Below are 17,748 nucleotides of genomic sequence, written 5' to 3'. Positions count from 1 at the left end.
CTTTGTTTCTGTTTTTCAGTGTTTTGATGAGTGATGGTCACTTGTTGGCCTTAAAGGTGTATTGTGTCCAATTTTGGTGACAATTCGTCCAGTGGTTTTTGAGTTCTGTTAATCCCACAAACCTTACATTTTTATTTATATAGATTATTCAGTATTCCATTTTTCTCTCAGCACAGAGACCAAAAACAGCTCTGAGACCTAAATCTGTGTTTTGACATGGGTCCCATCTCCAAGTCATCTCATTATGTCCCTATCTGTATAAATAAAAATGCAATGTTCGTTTGTGGGATTAACAGAACTCAAAAACCACTGGATAAATTGACACCAAATTTGGACACAAGACAACAATCAGGCCAACGAGTGACCATCACTCATAGAAACACTGAGAAGCATAGTGGAAGGGAACTAAAAAGCCTAAAAAGCAAAAAGACGCTACAGCGCATGCGCAAAAACGACTCCCCCGGCAAACAAAACACACAATAGCATATCCACACTCTCTTCCAGACTACAGATCCCAACATCCCCTAGACCAGGACCTTTAGGAGAGGACGATGATCCAAATGCACTGCTTCCAAGGTGCAAGATTTCTTCTCCTTGGATTTCTTTGAGAGCATCCCAATCGCTGCATATTTCCAATTTCCTATTCCTGGACTGCAACTCCCAGCAATTCTCCAGATAGATAGATTAGATGGGAATAGATAGGTAAATAGATAGATCAATCAGGAGAACTGCTTGGAATTGCAGTCTATGAATAGGTAGAGAAGGGAGAAAGGGGAGAAAGAGGAAGGGAAAGAAAAGGGGGGGGGGAGAGAAGGAAGGAGAGAAAGAAAGAAGGAAGGAGCGAAAGAGGGAGGGACGGTTGACCACAGCAACGTGTGGCAGGTACAGCTCATATGCCAATATAATTGTTCCAGAATGGTTCCAGTCCCAGGAATTTTGGAGAAGTGAGACTTGATTTGTATGGAGTAAAGTTTCCTTTTGGGAGCCTGGAAGTGCCCTGCGCATCTCCGCGTTTGATCAGAGGCCACTAAGAGTCTTTTCCCCCAGCAATGAACCCGGGAGTCAATAACACAATGTGAGATGTAGAGTAATTAAAATTAAAATAGATATTTCATCGATACCTTTGGGGCACGTTGTGATGCTATTGACAGAGAGTGGGAACGGACGGGCCCTCTTCCATTACGTTTCCTTTTCGGCAAGGTGTGCTCAAGCAGATGCTCGGTGGCGCTTTCTATCCTGTAACTAAATTCTGACTCATTTTGGGTCAAAAGGGAATGAGAGCAGTCGAGGGACGACGAAGCAGTCCTCGTTGCGACTAGGTCGATTTTGGTGCCGCTTGCCGTCTCTGCCCCTCTGCCGCGCGCCATAATTGAAGTGGGCTCCAACCGGTTGTTAGCACTGAATGGCCCATTTCGGGGTAATGGTTGCCGAGGGCTGTGCTTGCATGAACAAAGTGAGTTACGTTTTGCAGCCGGAGATGTTGGCTTGTGTCTTGGTGCTCCGTTTGCTCAAAGAGTTTTTGGTGGGCAAACTACCGTATTTTCCTCGGAGTCTCATGCGCACCTCCATTTTCAAAACTCCCCCATGCACTCCTTAATGTTGGCAAAGTAATTTAGCCCCAAAAGGTGAACATTAGATTCAAGTAAATAGGGTATGCAGCCCTATCTTCCTCACACTGGTGTCCTACAGCTGTGTTATTTCGACCAAAAGGGAGTTGTAGTCCAACAGTGAGGAGGGATATTTGGCATGGACCTGAGGATTCTTCTTTTGGGAACCAGATCGTATTTCCTTTTGGGGGAACATGTCCCCTTTAGCTGCTTGGCTATTTTGACTTTAGCAAATGATTATGAATTCTGATTTGCTGGTCCATACTTACTAGGCTACCTTTGCTAGATTTCACTAAACACCATAGTTTGTTGCGATATCTGAACGTGCTTTGTGTGTCTGTTGTCTTGTTCTGAATACACTGTTATTGTGATTCCTTTGGTTTGTGGAAGCCAACAAAACATGGTTAATATAAACACTAATAATTGATCTTCTTGTGATGGAAGAAGAATGTAGGGATCCGGGACTATAGTTTGTTGCAATACTTGAACCAGCCTCGTGTGTCTGTTAACCTTGGCTTGTTCTGAGCAAACTATTGGTGTGAATCCTTTGGTTTCCAGAAGCCAACAAACTATGGTTAGTGTAGTCACTAATAGTGGATCTTCTTGTGATGGAAGGGGAAGAACGTAGGAATCCGGGACCATAGTTTATTCAATACTTGAACCGGCTTTGTGTGTCTGTTAACCTTGGCTCATTCTGAGCAAACCATAGGTGTGATTCCTTTGGTTTATGGAAGCCAACAAACCATGCATAGTATAAATGCTAATAATGGATCTTCTTATGTTGGAAGGGGAAGAACGTAGGGATCCGGGACCATAGTTTTTTGCAATACCTGAACCCGCTTTGTATGTCTGTTAATCTTGTCTTGTTCTGAGCAAACTATTGGTGTGAATCCTTTGGTTTGTGGAAGCCAACAAACCATGGTTAGTGTAATCACTAATAGTGTCTCTTCTTGTGATGGAAAAAGAACGTAGGGATCTGGGACTATAGTTTGTTGCAATACTTTAACCAGCCTCGTGTGTCTGTTAATCTTGTCTTGTTCTGAGCAAACTATTGGTGTGAATCCTTTGGTTTGTGGAAGCCAACAAACTATGGTTAGTGTAATCACTAATAGTGGATCTTCTTGTGATGGAAGAAGAAGAACGTTGGGATCCGGGACCATGGTTTGTTGTGATACCCGAACCCGCTTTGTGTGTCTGTTAACCATGGCTTGTTCTGTTATTGCGATTCCTTTGGTTTGTAGAAGCCAACAAACCATGGTTAGTGTAATCACTAATAGTGGATCTTCTTATGATGGAAGAAAAAGAACGTTGGGATCTGGGACCATGGTTTGTTGTGATATCCGAACCCGCTTTGTGTGTCTGTTAACCATGGCTTGTTCTGTTATTGCGATTCCTTTGGTTTGTAGAAGCCAACAAACCATGGTTAGTGTAATCACTAATAGTGGATCTTCTTATGATGGAAGAAAAAGAACGTTGGGATCCGGGACCATGGTTTGTTGTGATATCCGAACCCGCTTGGTGTGTCTGTTAACCATGGCTTGTTCTGTTATTGCGATTCCTTTGGTTTGTAGAAGCCAACAAACCATGGTTAGTGTAATCACTAATAGTGGATCTTCTTATGATGGAAGAAAAAGAACGTTGGGATCTGGGACCATGGTTTGTTGTGATATCCGAACCCGCTTTGTGTGTCTGTTAACCATGGCTTGTTCTGTTATTGCGATTCCTTTGGTTTGTAGAAGCCAACAAACCATGGTTAGTGTAATCACTAATAGTGGATCTTCTTATGATGGAAGAAAAAGAACGTTGGGATCCGGGACCATGGTTTGTTGTGATATCCGAACCCGCTTGGTGTGTCTGTTAACCATGGCTTGTTCTGTTATTGCGATTCCTTTGGTTTGTAGAAGCCAACAAACCATGGTTAGTGTAATCACTAATAGTGGATCTTCTTGTGATGGAAGAAGAAGAACGTAAGGATCCGGGACCATAGTTTGTTTCAAGACCCGGACCCGCTTTGTGTCCAGCTAGGTAGTGGTGCCTGTTGAGGGTCCAAATTGGTGGCGTTGTGCTTCCCTTTGGCGTCGCGTCTCCTTCCCTTCCCGTCGGTCTCCTTCTCTTCTCGTGTCTCCGATCCCGTGACGTTGTTGCCGGATGGGATCCGGGCGCTCTTAGCGGGAAGGGGCTCCGAAAGGAGGAAGCGCGGTATGGAGGCCTTGGTTAGAAATGTGTTTAAACGCAAAAAATCATGGTGACGACACGGCTCTTTAACCGCCCTATTCCTTTGACAGGTCTCCGTGTAAGTTGGCTCCATGGAGCACAGATAAGAGAGACCCAGAGAAGTATGTTGCAAGTCCCCTTCCCTCTCTCTCTCTATCTTATCTATCTCTTTTTCCTCTCCCGCTTAGATTAAACCTTCCCCGAATCTCTTGTGTCTTCCTGGCTGCTCCTTCTCTTTTAATTGTGTACCAATCGGCTTGATCCTCCTTTTTAAATATATATATGTGTATATATATTTGGGGCGGCTGCTTCCCAGCGTGAGGGCGAAGCGGATCAATTTCCTATCCGGCGTTTCAGCTGGACACCTTTTGCTCCGAGGCGGCTCGTGTTGATCGAGACAATCCCCCTCCGTTTCAGCCACTCGAACCCAAATTGCTGTTTATTTTGTTTTTGCTCCGCTTCTCCTCTTTATGAGTCTTTCTCTTCCCTCCCCCTTGATGAAAATGGTAAGAGCGCTCTCTCTCTTGCTCTCTCTGTCGAGATGAAGTTACTTTATCCGGGGCTAATGCTTTGATTTTTCTTTCTTCTCTCTTCTCTGCCCGCAGTAGGTAACCAGTTAGGGGCCCTGGTACATCAAAGGTAAGCAGTAGGTTACGTTTTATTATTTATTGATCACTTCTAATTGTTTATTGATCCGCCATCTGTACCGGAGGGCCAGGCAGGCACGGGCTCTGTTTTCCCCACCAAAGTTGTTTCCTTCACTTTGAGGAATGGAGAAGGCAAAACAGCACTGGACTCAACCTGAGTTTCCCAATCCCCATTGCCTTTATTTATTACTTATTTATTATTTATTTGCCATATTTGTATACCGCCTTTCTCAGCCCGGAGGGGACTCAAGGCAGTTCTCAGGCAGTTCACAATTCGATGCCACAACAATTAAAAGATAATTCAAACAATATAAATACTATTAAAACATTTAGCATCTATATAAATAAAAATGTAATGTTCGTTTGTGGGATTAACATAATTCAAAAACCACTGGATGAATAGACACCAAATTTGGACACAAGACACCTAACAGACCAACGAGTGACCGTCACTCATAAAAACACTGAAAAACACAGCAGAGGGGACTTAAAAAGCCCCAAAAAGTTAAATGATGAAAAGCTAAATGACAATACAGAAAAAGGGAAGAAAGAGGGTGGGAAGAGGAGGAAAAAAAAGAAAGAAAAGAAAGAAAGAGGGAGGGAGGGAGGGAGGGAAAGAAAGAAAGAAAGAAGGAAAGGGAGAAGGAAGCATTGAAGCAAAGAGAGAAAGAATGAAGGAAAGAGGTAGAAAAGGAAGAAAGGAGAGAAAGAGGGAGGGAAAGAAAAAGGGGGAAGGAAGGAAAGTTAGAGAAAGGAAGGAGAGAAGGAAAGAAAACAGGGAAAGAAGGAAGGAAAGAGGGTGTGAAGGAAGGGGTGAAGATGTAGTGAAAGAGGGAGGGAAAGAAAGAAGGAAAGAGAGAAGGAAGAAAAGAGACAGCAGAAGAGAAAGAAAAAGGGGGAGGGAAGGAAGGAAAGAGATAGAGAAGGAAGGAAGAAGAGAAGGAAAGATGGGAAGGAAGGAAAGAGGAAGGGAAGGAAGGAGGGAATGAAGGAGAGAAAGAGGGAAGGTTGGCCACAGCAAGGTGTGGCGGGTACAGCTAGTAGTATAAATAAAAATGTATTGTTTGTTTGTGGGGTTAACATAATTCAAAAACCACTGGACGAATAGACACAAAATTTGGACGCAATACACCTAACAGTCCAACGAGTGTCCATCACACACACACACACACACCCCACACACACACAAAACCCGAGTGGAACAGACTTCAAAACCCCAAAATACACCATAAATACATATACACATACACTCAAATACATATATACATGCACATATTCATACACACACATGTATATATATGCACAAACACACAAATATACACGTGTACACATACATATACGCATGCACACATACATGCACACATACATTTATACATATACACATGCACACACATATACACAATATGCATGTACATATATAAATACACAAATATATATACACACATATATACATACACACACACATATACACACAAATATAGACAAGCACACACATATACAATATGCGTGTACACATATAAATACAAAAACACACACACACATGGCCATGTTCCAGAAGCATTCTCTTCTGATGTTTTGCCCACATCTATGGCAGGCATGCTCAGATCCTGCATGATCTCGCCCACTGCCTCTTCCTTAACTCTTCCTATGCCACACAGTAAACACAGAGTAATTGATCAGCAACTGGACAGACTGGAGGGGTTTGGGGGGACTGAGGCCAGCTGTGATTGCCCTTGGCATATGGGAATTGTAGTTCACCCTTATCCTCTCCTTCCCACCCTCCTTCCTTCCCTTCCACACTTTTGTTCTTTCTTTCTTCCTTCTCTTTTGTCTTTGTCCCTTCTCACTTTCCATCCTTTCCTCTCTCACTTCCTTACCTCCCTCTTTCTCCTTCCAACCATCCTTTCCACCCTTTTGTCTTTCCCTCTTTCCTCTGTCCCTCCTTCTTTCTCCTTCCTTCCTTCCTTCCTCCCTCTTTTGTCCCTTCTCTCAGTACCCAAGGAAGGCTTTCATTTGAGAATTTCATTCTAGATTTGACCTGTTTCCTCCACCACTGGCAGGCATCCCAGGATTCCTTTCTCTCTCCATTGTTGTGGAATTTGCATGATCCCGCCCACTGCCTCCCTTAAACCTTTCCTACCCTTTTCTATGCCACACAGCAAACACAGAAGAATTGATCAGCAACTGAAGAGACTGGGGGTGTTTGAGGATAGCTGTAAATACTGGCAGGATTTGGGGGTGACTGCCCTTGGCATGTTGGAGTTGTAGTTCACCCTTACCCAGAGAGCACTGAACCCAGCCGATGACACACACATACACCATACAGGCCTGGTTTGGGGAGGATTGACCCACGATTCTGGGAATTGTAGTTCACCCACATTATATAAAAAAACGAACAACATTGAGCTATGTATTGTCGAAGGCTTTCATGGCTGGAATCACTGGGTTGTTGTAGGTTCTTTAGGCTGTATGGCCATGTTCTAGAAGCATTCTCTCCTAACGTTTCACCTGCATCTATGGCAAGCATCCTCAGAAGTAGGAGTCCCCGGTGGCGCAGTGGGTTAAATCCCTGTGCTGCAGGACTGAAGACCGACAGGTCGCAGGTTCGAATTTGAGGAGAGGTGGATGAGCTCCCTCTATCAGCTCTAGCTCCTCATGCGGGGACATGAGAGAAGCCTCCCTCAAGGATGATAAAAACATCAATTCATCCAGGTGTCCCCTGGGCAACGTCCTTGCAGATGGCCAATTCTCTCACACCAGAAGCGACTTGCAGTTTCTCATGTCGCTCCTGACACGACAAAAAAAAAATTCCTTTGAAGTTGTGAGGTCTGTGATTCTGTGACCTCACAACCTGTGAGGATGCTTGCCTTAGATGCAGGTGAAACATCAGGAGAGAATGCTTCTAGAACATGGCCATATAGCCCTAAAAACCCAATGTTGAGCTACTTTCCTTTGGACTGAAAAACTTTAATTTTTTGGAAATTTTCACCGGCATTACTGAAACGTAATGTGCTTCCCGTTTTCCTCTTTTTAGGGCAGTAATAACAGAAGAATTCAAAGTGCCTGACAAAATGGTTGGATTCAGTGAGTACATTTTCCACTCGGAGCTTCTCAAAATGCTTTATTATTCTCTCGAAAAGCGGCTTTCTCATTACGACGGGGGGAGAGCGTAATAGGGATGGATTGGAAGGGAAACCGTTTTCCTCGCTCAACTTTAAGAAACCAATCCATCAGGGATGATTTGGTTAGTTCTCCCGATTGCGAGAGCCTGCCCTTCACTTTGCGGATATGAAGACTTGAGAAAAAAATTAAGTTAAGATGGAGTTTGGAAAAAAGAGAGTCAGGAACGTGAAAACATTGGGTTTTTGTGCTTCTCTTTGCAGTCATCGGCAGGGGAGGAGAGCAGATCTCCAGGATTCAAGCAGAGTCGGGCTGCAAAATCCAAATTGCGCCAGGTAAGACGGTGCCTCCTTCCCTCTCTCTCTCTCTCTCTCTCTCTCTCTTCCCATTAATCAAACGAAGGCAACCATTGACACAGCAAACACTTGCTAGGCCTTGGCTCGAGGGCATTACTTGTCCCTGTTTGTTTTAACTTCGGTAATCATTGGCAAAACCACTTTCGAAATTCATAGTTTTAATTCACGCGTTGTTATGGTACAACGGGTGGCAGCCAGGTTACTAACTGGTGCTTCTTGCAGGGAGCGGTCAACCCTCCTGTTTAAGGAGCACCATTGGCTGCCATTCATTTACCGGTCCCAATTCAGTGGTTCTCAACCTTCCCAGTGCTCTGACCCCTTAATATAGTTCCTGATGTTGTGGTGACCCCCAACCATAAAATTATTTTGGTTGCCAGTTCATTACTAATTTTGCTACTGTTATGAATTGTAATGTAAATATCTGATATGCAGAATGTATTTTCATTCACTGGACCAAATTTGTCACAAATACCCAATATGCTCAAATATGAATACCAGTGCGGTTTGGGGGAAGGGGGGTTGATTTTGTCATCTGGGAGTTGTAGTTGCTGGGATTTATAGTTAACCTATAATCAAAGAGCATTCTGAACCTCACCAACGATAGAATTGAACCAAACCTGGCACGCAGGACTTCCAAGACCAACAGAAAATACTGGAAGGGCTTGATGGGAATTGACCTTGAGTTTGGGAGTTGTAGTTCACCTATATCCAGAGAGAACCGTGGACTCAAAAAGTGATAGATCTATTGTTAAAGGCTATTGTCAAGGTGGTCAGTTGAAACATTCACGCCTAGCTCCAACAGACAAGAGTTCTTTGCCCCACCCTGGTCATTCCACAGATATATAAACCCATTTTCCTAGTTCCAACAGACCTCACTACCTCTGAGGATGATTGCCAGAGATGCAGGTGAAACATCAGGAGAGAATGCCTCTAGAACATGGCCATATAGTCCAAAAAAGCCTATAACAACCCAGTGATAGATCTGTGCCAAACTTGGCATGAATACTGAATATGCCCAAATGTAAAATATATTGTCAAAGGCTTTCGTGGCTGGAATCACTGGGTTGTTGTAGGTTTTTCGGGCTGTATGGTCATGTTCTAGAAGCATTCTCTCCTGACGTTTCACCTGCATCTATGGCAAGCATCCTCAGAGGTTTTGAGGTCTTGTCGAAGGCTTTCATGGCTGGAATCACTGGGTTGTTGCAGGTTTTTTTGTGCTATATGGCTATGTTCTAGAGCAGTGGTTCTAAATCTGGGGTCCCCAGATGTTTTTGGCCTACAACTCACAGAAATCTCAGCCAGTTTACCAGCTGTTAGGATTTCTGAGAGTTGAAAGCCAAAAACATGTGGGGACCCCAGGTTGAGAACCACTGTTCTAGAGGCATTCTCTCCTGACGTTTCACCTGCATCTATGGCAAGCATCTTCAGAGGTTGTGAGGTCTTCTCGACGGCTTTCATGGCTGGAATCACTGGGTTGTTGTAGGCTTTTGGGGCTGTATGGCCACGTTCTAGAAGCATTCTCTCCTGACGTTTCGCCTGCATTTATGGCAAGCATCTTCAGAGGTTGTGACCTCTTGCCATAGATGCAGGCAAAACGTCAGGAGAGAATGCCTCCCATGACCATCGGAAAACACTAGCAGGGTTTGGTGGCATGGATCTTGAGTTTGGGAGTTGTAGTTCATCTACATCTGTGGACTCAAACAATGATGGATCAGGACCAAAATTGGCACAAATGCTCAATATGCCCAAATGTGAACACTAGTGGAGTTTGGGGGAAATAGACCTTGGCATTTGGGAGTTGTAGTTGCTGGGCTTTATAGTTCACCTACAATCAAAGAGCATTCTGAACCCCACCAACAATAGAATTGGACCTAACTTTCCACACTTAACCCAGATGACTGAAAGAAAATACTGTGTTTTCTGATGGTCTTCGGTGACCCCTCGGACACAGTCTTGCGACCCCCCAGGGGTCCTGACCCCCAGGTTGAGAAACAGTGCTGTATACCTTTTTTTAATTTGAAAGCACCATTGATTAAAAGACACAGACTGATTTCAGTTCCACTTACAGAAGAACAGATCTGTTTAGATAGATAAATAGATGTCCCCTTGGTTCTAAGTCACACAATATTTTTAGTGATATTTATATGGAGGAGCTGGGAGTGGTGACGGCTAACAGGGAGCTCTGGCGTGGGCTGGTCCATGACGTCACGAAGAGTCAGAGACGACTGAACGAATGAACAACAACAACATATGGAGGAGAAGTGTGTTTTAGAGCTGGAGAAGACTGCGTTAGATTTATGTAGCAAAACACAACTGGGATATTCCATGCTGCAAGCGACTTGAGTCCTCTGAGCCTAAATGTCATTGCAACCTGGCTCTAGATCTCGTATTCAAAAAATTAGCCCAATAAATGCATAGTTTGAAAACATGGAGGGCTCGATTCTTCCTTTCTTTTATTTTCATTTTCTGTTCTTCCTTTGCAGACGGCGGAGGGATGCCGGAGCGGCCCTGTGTCCTGACCGGAACGCCGGAGAGCATTGAGTGAGTTTCCGAGAAAGCCAACGCTTCCTCCTCTTCTCTTTTCCTATCCATACCCTTTGTACCATTGAAATCCCCCTTAAAGAAGCCATTTTCAATGTATTGTTGAAGGATTTCATGGCTGGAATCACTGGCTTCTGAGTTTTCTGGGCTGTATGGCCAAGTTCACACCTACCCCAAACAGACAAAGAGTTCTTTCTTCCACCTTGCACATTCCACAAATATCTAGAAATCCCCTGGAACTTCCCTGGCAGAGTTCTTCCTCCCGTTCAGGTGGATTCTCTCTTTTCTTGCCATTTGAAGCCATGCTTTGTTTTCCTGCTTCTGTTTCCTCTCCGTTCCCTTCTTTTCCGTCCTCAACCGTGACCGCATCTCTGTGTACGAACCCACACGACCCCTTCGATCATCTGGAGAGGCCCTGCTCACGCTCCCACCACCATCGCAAGCGCGATTGGTGGGGATGAGGGAGAGGGCCTTCTCGGTGGTGGCCCCTCGACTCTGGAACTCACTCCCCTCTGGCAGTCTTTAGGAGGAGCCTGAAAACGTGGCTGTTTCAGTGTGCCTTCCCAGAATAAGGAAACTCCCAGCAATATGTCCTTAAACGCACTTTAATGATTTAAGATTGTCTGCACATTTTTTCCCTCTCCAAAACTCCTATCCCAGTTACATGTCACCTTGTTCATGCCCAGCATTATTTTTTAAATTTTAATTATTGCATTTGGCCCAGCCATAGGTTTTTAAATGCGTCATGTTATTGTTAATGTTTATTGCTTATTTTTTTGCTTATGAGTTATTTATTGCTTTTGTATTATTGTTGTTACTGTTTGTTGTTGTATTGTGGGCTCGGCCTCATGTAAGCCTCACCGAGTCCCTTGGGGAAATGGTAGCAGGGTACAAATAAAGTTTTATTGTTATTATTATTATTATTATTATTATTATCAACCGAACCGGGATGCTCCAACATCTGCTTTTTTGTTGAGGATGTCCTTTCTCTCTCTCTCTGTTTTTCTCCCCATCCCCCAAAAGGCAAGCCAAGCGGCTGCTGGGCCAGATTGTGGACCGTTGCCGGAACGGGCCGGGCTTCCACAACGACGTGGACGGAAACAGCACCATCCAAGAGATCCTCATCCCAGCCTCCAAGGTTGGCTTGGTCATCGGCAAAGGCGGAGAGACGATAAAGCAGCTGCAGGTAGGTGGGCAGGGGCAGGAACACTTTGAGACAAGAGAGTCCCCAATGCTGTGACTCTTGAGCTTGTTTGTCAGCTGTCTTGAGGCCTACAGAGCCATTAACCTTGTTTAACTGTGTTTCCAAAATTTATTATATATATATATAATCTGCTGTCTATATCTAGATCAGGTATGGGCAAACTTTGGCTCTCTCTCCGGGTGTTTTGGACTTCAACTCCCACAATTCCTAACAGCCTACTGGCTGTTAGGAATTGTGGGAATTGAAGTCCAAAACTGATGGAGGGAGAGCCAAAGTTTGCCCATACCTGATCTATATCTATAGAGAGAGGAAGGGGATTTATGACCGAGAGAGAATTTATATATAGATCTATGATATATCACTAGAATTACAATTATGTATCTATATATTCTATATACAGAAATAATCGATAGTTTATATATAGATTTAGGATATATAACTAGAACTATAATATGTATCTCTATATATAGAGAGAGATAATAGATAGATAAATAGACAAACAAAGATATATAGGTTATATATAGATCATTGACCCATCACTAGAACTATATGTATCTCTCTCTCTCTCTCTCTCTCTCTCTCCCCCTCCCTATATATATATATATATAGAGAGAGAGAGAGAGAGAGAGAGATAGGTTATATAAAGATCTGCAACCCATCACTAGAACTATAATTCGCTCTCTCTCTCTCTCTCTATATATATAGGGAGGGAAAGAGAGATAGGTTATATATAGATCTGTGATATTTAACTAGAGCTATTAATATGTATATCTATATAGAGAAAGATATAATCAATAGATAAATAAATATACATATGTAGGTTATATATAGATTTACGATGCATTACTAGAACTACAATATGTATAGCTAGAACTCTTAATATGTATATCTATATAGAGAGCTAATCGGTAGATAGACAAATATAGATGTGTAGGATATATATAGATCTATGATACATCACTAGAACTATAATATGTATCTCTGTCTATATATATATATAGAGAGAGAGAGATAGGTTACATATATTTATATATAGAGAGAGATAGGTTATATATAGATCTACATATATATATAGAGAGAGATGTTATGTATAGAGCTACATATATATTGATCTACATATATATATATAAAGAGAGATAGGTTATATATAGATCTGCATATATAGAGAGAGATAGAGAGGTTATGCATAGTTCTGCATATATATTGATCTACATATATATATATATATATATATATATATAGAGAGAGAGAGAGAGAGAGAGAGAGAGAATGATAGAATCACTGAGTTGGAAGAGACCTCTTGGGCCATCCAGTCCAACCCCTGGATATATAGATATATAGGTTCTATAGGTTATCTAGAGATCTGCAATATATAACTAGATCTATATAACTTCTACCAAAGTTTGGTCACTTTCTTCCTTTTGTCTGTCTGCTCTTTTATCCGGGAGGCATTACCTGCTGTGATAGCAGTGGTTACCGTTTCAAAACCTCAAAAGAGCATTATCCATATATATATATATATATATATACACACACACACACACACACACACACATTCTCTCCTGTTTCCTACCAGAAGCTCACCCAGAGCATTGTCCATTTTTGAGTAGCTGAGAACGGACCCTTCCCCCTGCTTCTCTTCTTCCTCCCCAATTTATTATTATTATTATTATTATTATTATTATTATTATTGTCCTGGCTTCCACCAGCCTTCTGCTTGTTTGAGCATTGCATTGATCCTTGTGCGTGCCGCGTGTGTTCCCCTTCTGCAGGAACGGACGGGCGTGAAAATGATTATGATCCAAGACGGCCCTTTGCCGACTGGAGCGGATAAACCCCTTCGGATTACCGGCGACGCTTTCAAAGTACAGGTGTGTTCCCAAAGAGGATTGCCCCCCCTGCGCCGATAAAGGGTTTTGGGGGGATTTGGGGATAATGGCACGGTTGGTCTTTCGCTCGCCTGAGGGGCAGGGATTTGGAAGCTGAGGGAAAACAGAGGCAAAACATTGGGGGATGTTTCTATGAAGTAAACAATGCAACATGATTTTTGTTTCAGGGTTATCAGTGCTGTTTCCAAACTGGCTGTGTCATAAAAACATTGGGAAAGTTGATGAAACTGGACTATGGGGGGAACATTATCCTGCTATAGCATATTTTTGTGATAGTCTTTCAATGAGTATCTCAACCAAATTTGCCACAAAAGCAAAGTTCCTGGAGTGGAACGACAACTTTCAAAAGAAATAATGCTTTCAAACCAGGAACAGAACTTTTTTTTTCCAAATTGCGTTCTGTAGTGTAATAAGGCAATACCAAGGAAGCAGGTATTCATAATACATCGCACGAAAACGACTGCATTTTACAAAGCGTGAACCTAAAGCAAAGAAGCTAACCTAAGGCATACTTAGACGGATATCTCTATAAATAAAAATGTAATGTTCGTTTGTGGGATTAACATAACTCAAAAACCGCTGGACGAAACGACACAAAATTTCGACACAACACCTCTAACAGACCAATGAGTGACCATCACTCATGAACACCCCCCCCCCCCCAAAACAGTGGAAAGGACTTAAAAAACCCCAAAAGCTAAATGATGATACAGAAAAAGGAAGGGAAGGGAAGGGAAGGGAAGGAAGGAAGGGAAGAAAGAAAGAAAGAAAGAAAGAAAGAAAGAAACAGAAAGAAGCAGCTAAATGATGATACAGAAAAAGGGAGGAAGGAAGGGAAGGAAGGAAGGAAGGGAAGGAAGAAAGGAGGAAGGAAGGAAGGAAGGAAGCAGCTAAATGATGATACAGAAAAAAGGGAGGGAAGGAAGGAAGGCAAAAGAGAAGGAAGCATGGAAGCAAAGAGCAAAGGAAGGAAGGAAAGAGAAAGGGAAGAAAGGAGAGAAAGAGGAAAAAAAAGGAGTAAAAAAGGAAGGAAGGAGAGAAGGAAAGAAGAAAAGGGAAGGAAGGAAAGAGGGAGCAAGGAAGAAGGGAGAGAAAGAGGAAGGGAAGGCTGGAAGCAAAAAGCAAAGGAAGGAAGGAAAGAGGTAGAGAAGGAAGAAAGGAGAGAAAGAGGAAAAGAAAAAGGGGGAAGGAAAGGAATAGAGAAGGAGGTAGAGAAGGAAGAAAGGAGAGAAAGGCAAGGAAAAGAAAAAAGAAGGAAGAAGAGAAGGAACGAAAAAAGGGAAGGAAGGAAGGTGAGAAAGAAGGAAGGAAAGAGAGAAGGAAGCATGCAAGCAAAGAGCAAAGGAATGAAGGAAAGAAAAAAGGAAGAAAGGAGAGAAAGAGGAAAAGAAATAGGTAGAGAAGGAAGGAAAAGGAGCGATGGAAGGAGGTAGAGAAGGAAGAAAGGAGAGAAAGGCAAGGAAAAGAAAAAGGAAGGAAGAAGAGAACGAAAAAAAGGGAGGGAAGGAAGGGGAGAAAGAAAGAAGGGAGGAAAGAGAGAAGGAAGCATGGAAGCAAAGAGCAAAAGAAGGAAGGAAAGAGGAAAGGAAGAAAGGAGAGAAAGAGGAAAAGGGGAGAAGGAAAAAGGTAGAGAAGGAAGGAAGGAGAGAAGGAAAGGAAAAGGAAAGAGGGAGCGAGGAAGAAGGGAAAGAAAGAGAGAAAGAGGAAGGAAAGACAGAAGGAAGGCTGGAAGCAAAAAGCAAAGGATACTATAATATATTATATTAATATCTAAGCCTTAAAGTTCCAGTTTGAATAGCAGTAAAAGTGCAACAGCTCTTGGTCTGTGACCATAATTATTATTATTCTATTTTTATTATATTGATTATTGTTACATTGTTATTAGTATATTTATTACTATACGTATTAGTAGTGCTATATTTATTATACAATACCCACACTTTCCGTCTTAAAAGAGACTCGATATAAAATTACAGTGTCAAGAGGAGAGACAATGAGGCACAGAGTTGGATTAAGACTGGAGGGACCTGGGTTCAAATTCCACCCTTGAGTTCCCTTGGTCTCATCCTCTCTCCTGGTGTTGTTAGAAGGGCAAAAATGGGGAAGAATGCTGCACTTTGGGACAGCAGCAGGGCATCGATGTATACAGTCTTCATCCTATATCTTCAAAGCTGGAGCTACGGCAGCGGAAAATTATTGCCGAGCTGGAGGTTTTTAGCCCCGCTTCACCTGTTGATTCTCTTAGGGATGCCATCATTTCTCAATGACAGTTTGGGATGGGTTTTGCAAAGTGAAAACAAGGCTCCTTTTCCTTGCTGATGTTGGGATCTGAGAAGGAGAAGCCAATGCTTTGGTGTATTCGCTTATTTTAGGCAATTCAGACACTTTGTCTGGCTAGGTTTCCTCCTTGAAAGTGTGGCGAAAGCTTCAGAGAGCTTTCAAAGCTCCCTGCTTCAGTGGTGATGGCATGATCATCAGCATATTAATAATATTATTGTTATTGTAATTATTTGTCTTCAAAATTAATCAACATATACATTAAATAATAATAATAATAATAATAATAATAATAATAATAATAATAAAGACGGCAAAGACTCTGGCACAAACCAGTCAAGGTGGTCCCAGTGGTGATTAGCACACTGGGTGCAGTGCCTCAAGACCTTGACCTGCACTTAAACACAATCGGCGCTGATATCAGGCCATATCATGATTAAAGGAACAGATAGCCTTTGTAGTAGTAGTGTAATAATAATAATAATAATAATAATAATAATAATAATAATAATAATAAAGATTGAATTACAAAGACTCTGGCACAAGCCAGTCAAGGTGTTCCCAGTGGTGATTGGCACACTGCGTGCAGTGCCTCAAGACCTTGGCCTGCACTTAAACACAATCGGCGCTGACAAAATTGCCATCGGCCAGCTGCAGAAGGCCACCTTACTGGGATACATCACACAGTCCTAGACACTTGGGAAGTGTTCGACATGTGATCCAATTCAACAGCCAGCAGAGTGTCTGCTGTGGACTCAACAATAAGACAAAAAAAGAATATACAGTTGAATAGACACTAATCACTATCTTAAAACTCCTCTAACACTTAACTAAAATAAAATAAAACACAATGAAACTTGATTAAATAATAAGTTTGGTAAAATGGGATTAAATTACAATAATAATTAATATTATTAATATTAATATTTATTCTGTAATTAATATTGTCGTTAGCCTACATAATGTTTACATGTTAAATAAACTTCTCGTGTGTATGCCTTTCACGCCACCATTATTTTAATTTTATTTCACAGCAAGCGAGGGAGATGGTCCTGGAAATCATCCGCGAAAAAGACCAGGCGGACTTCCGAGGCCTTCGTAACGACTTCACTTCCAGAATGGGAGGAGGCAGCATAGAGGTGGGTGAAAATTATCATCATCATCTTCATAAATATATATTATATCTATCTATACGAGCACTATCACTCGCGCCAACGATGGTTCTGGACCACACTTGGCACACAGACCACCCCCCATGACCAATAGATAATACTGGGGCGATTGAATCTGGATTTTGGGAGTTGTAGTGACCCTGGATGAGGGAGTTGTAGTTCACCCCATTCCCAGAGAGCCCTGAAACTGACTGATGGCAAAGATTTACCAAACTTGTCACGCAGACCCCCTCTTAATAAACAGAAAGTACTGGAGGGATTGGAGGAGTTTGACCTTGGATGCTGGGAGTTATAGTTCACCTCACACCCAAGAGCCCTGTGAACCCAACCATTGGTGGAACTTGGTAGAGCAGGCCCAACATGGCCAACTTTGAATACTGGTGAGGTGTGGAGGGAATCGTCCTTAGAGGTTGGGAGTTATAGTTCACCCACCTCCAGAGTGCACTGTGAACCCAGCCAATGATTGATCTGGACCAAACTCAGCACACAAACCTAACATGGCCAACTTTTAAGTACTTGGCGGGGCTTTTGGTGAGTGACCTTGGATTCTGAGAGTTATAGTTCACCCATAGCCCTCTGAACCCAACCAATGATTGACTTAGGCATAGAGACCCAACATGGCCAACTTTGAATACTGGTGGGGTTTGAAGGGAATCGTCCTTGGAGGTTGGGAGTTATAGTTCACCCACACTCGGAGTGTATTGTGAATCCAATCCATGAT

General features: G+C 42.6%; 1 protein-coding gene across 5 annotated transcripts in view; it reads left to right on the top strand.

Moving 5' to 3' along the window:
- Window positions 1-17,748, top strand: part of FUBP3 (far upstream element binding protein 3) — a 64,929-nt gene that overhangs the window by 26,014 nt on the left and 21,167 nt on the right. For 3 of the 5 annotated variants that reach the window (XM_067471779.1, XM_067471778.1, XM_060757555.2), the window contains exons 3-10: window positions 3,893-3,943; window positions 4,427-4,460; window positions 7,503-7,552; window positions 7,852-7,923; window positions 10,428-10,485; window positions 11,509-11,671; window positions 13,462-13,560; window positions 16,890-16,994. In XM_067471779.1, coding sequence (XP_067327880.1) covers window positions 3,893-3,943; window positions 4,427-4,460; window positions 7,503-7,552; window positions 7,852-7,923; window positions 10,428-10,485; window positions 11,509-11,671; window positions 13,462-13,560; window positions 16,890-16,994 — 632 coding nt within the window. The remainder of the gene's footprint in view (window positions 1-3,892; window positions 3,944-4,426; window positions 4,461-7,502; window positions 7,553-7,851; window positions 7,924-10,427; window positions 10,486-11,508; window positions 11,672-13,461; window positions 13,561-16,889; window positions 16,995-17,748) is intronic. The other 2 variants (XM_067471777.1, XM_060757557.2) reach the window with 1 other exon arrangement.

This window comes from Anolis sagrei, chromosome 11 (assembly GCF_037176765.1).
Source record: "Anolis sagrei isolate rAnoSag1 chromosome 11, rAnoSag1.mat, whole genome shotgun sequence".
NCBI classification, from domain to species: Eukaryota; Metazoa; Chordata; class Lepidosauria; order Squamata; family Dactyloidae; genus Anolis; species Anolis sagrei.
Note: the sequence above shows the minus strand (reverse complement) of the source record. Positions and strands in the feature narration are given on the sequence as shown.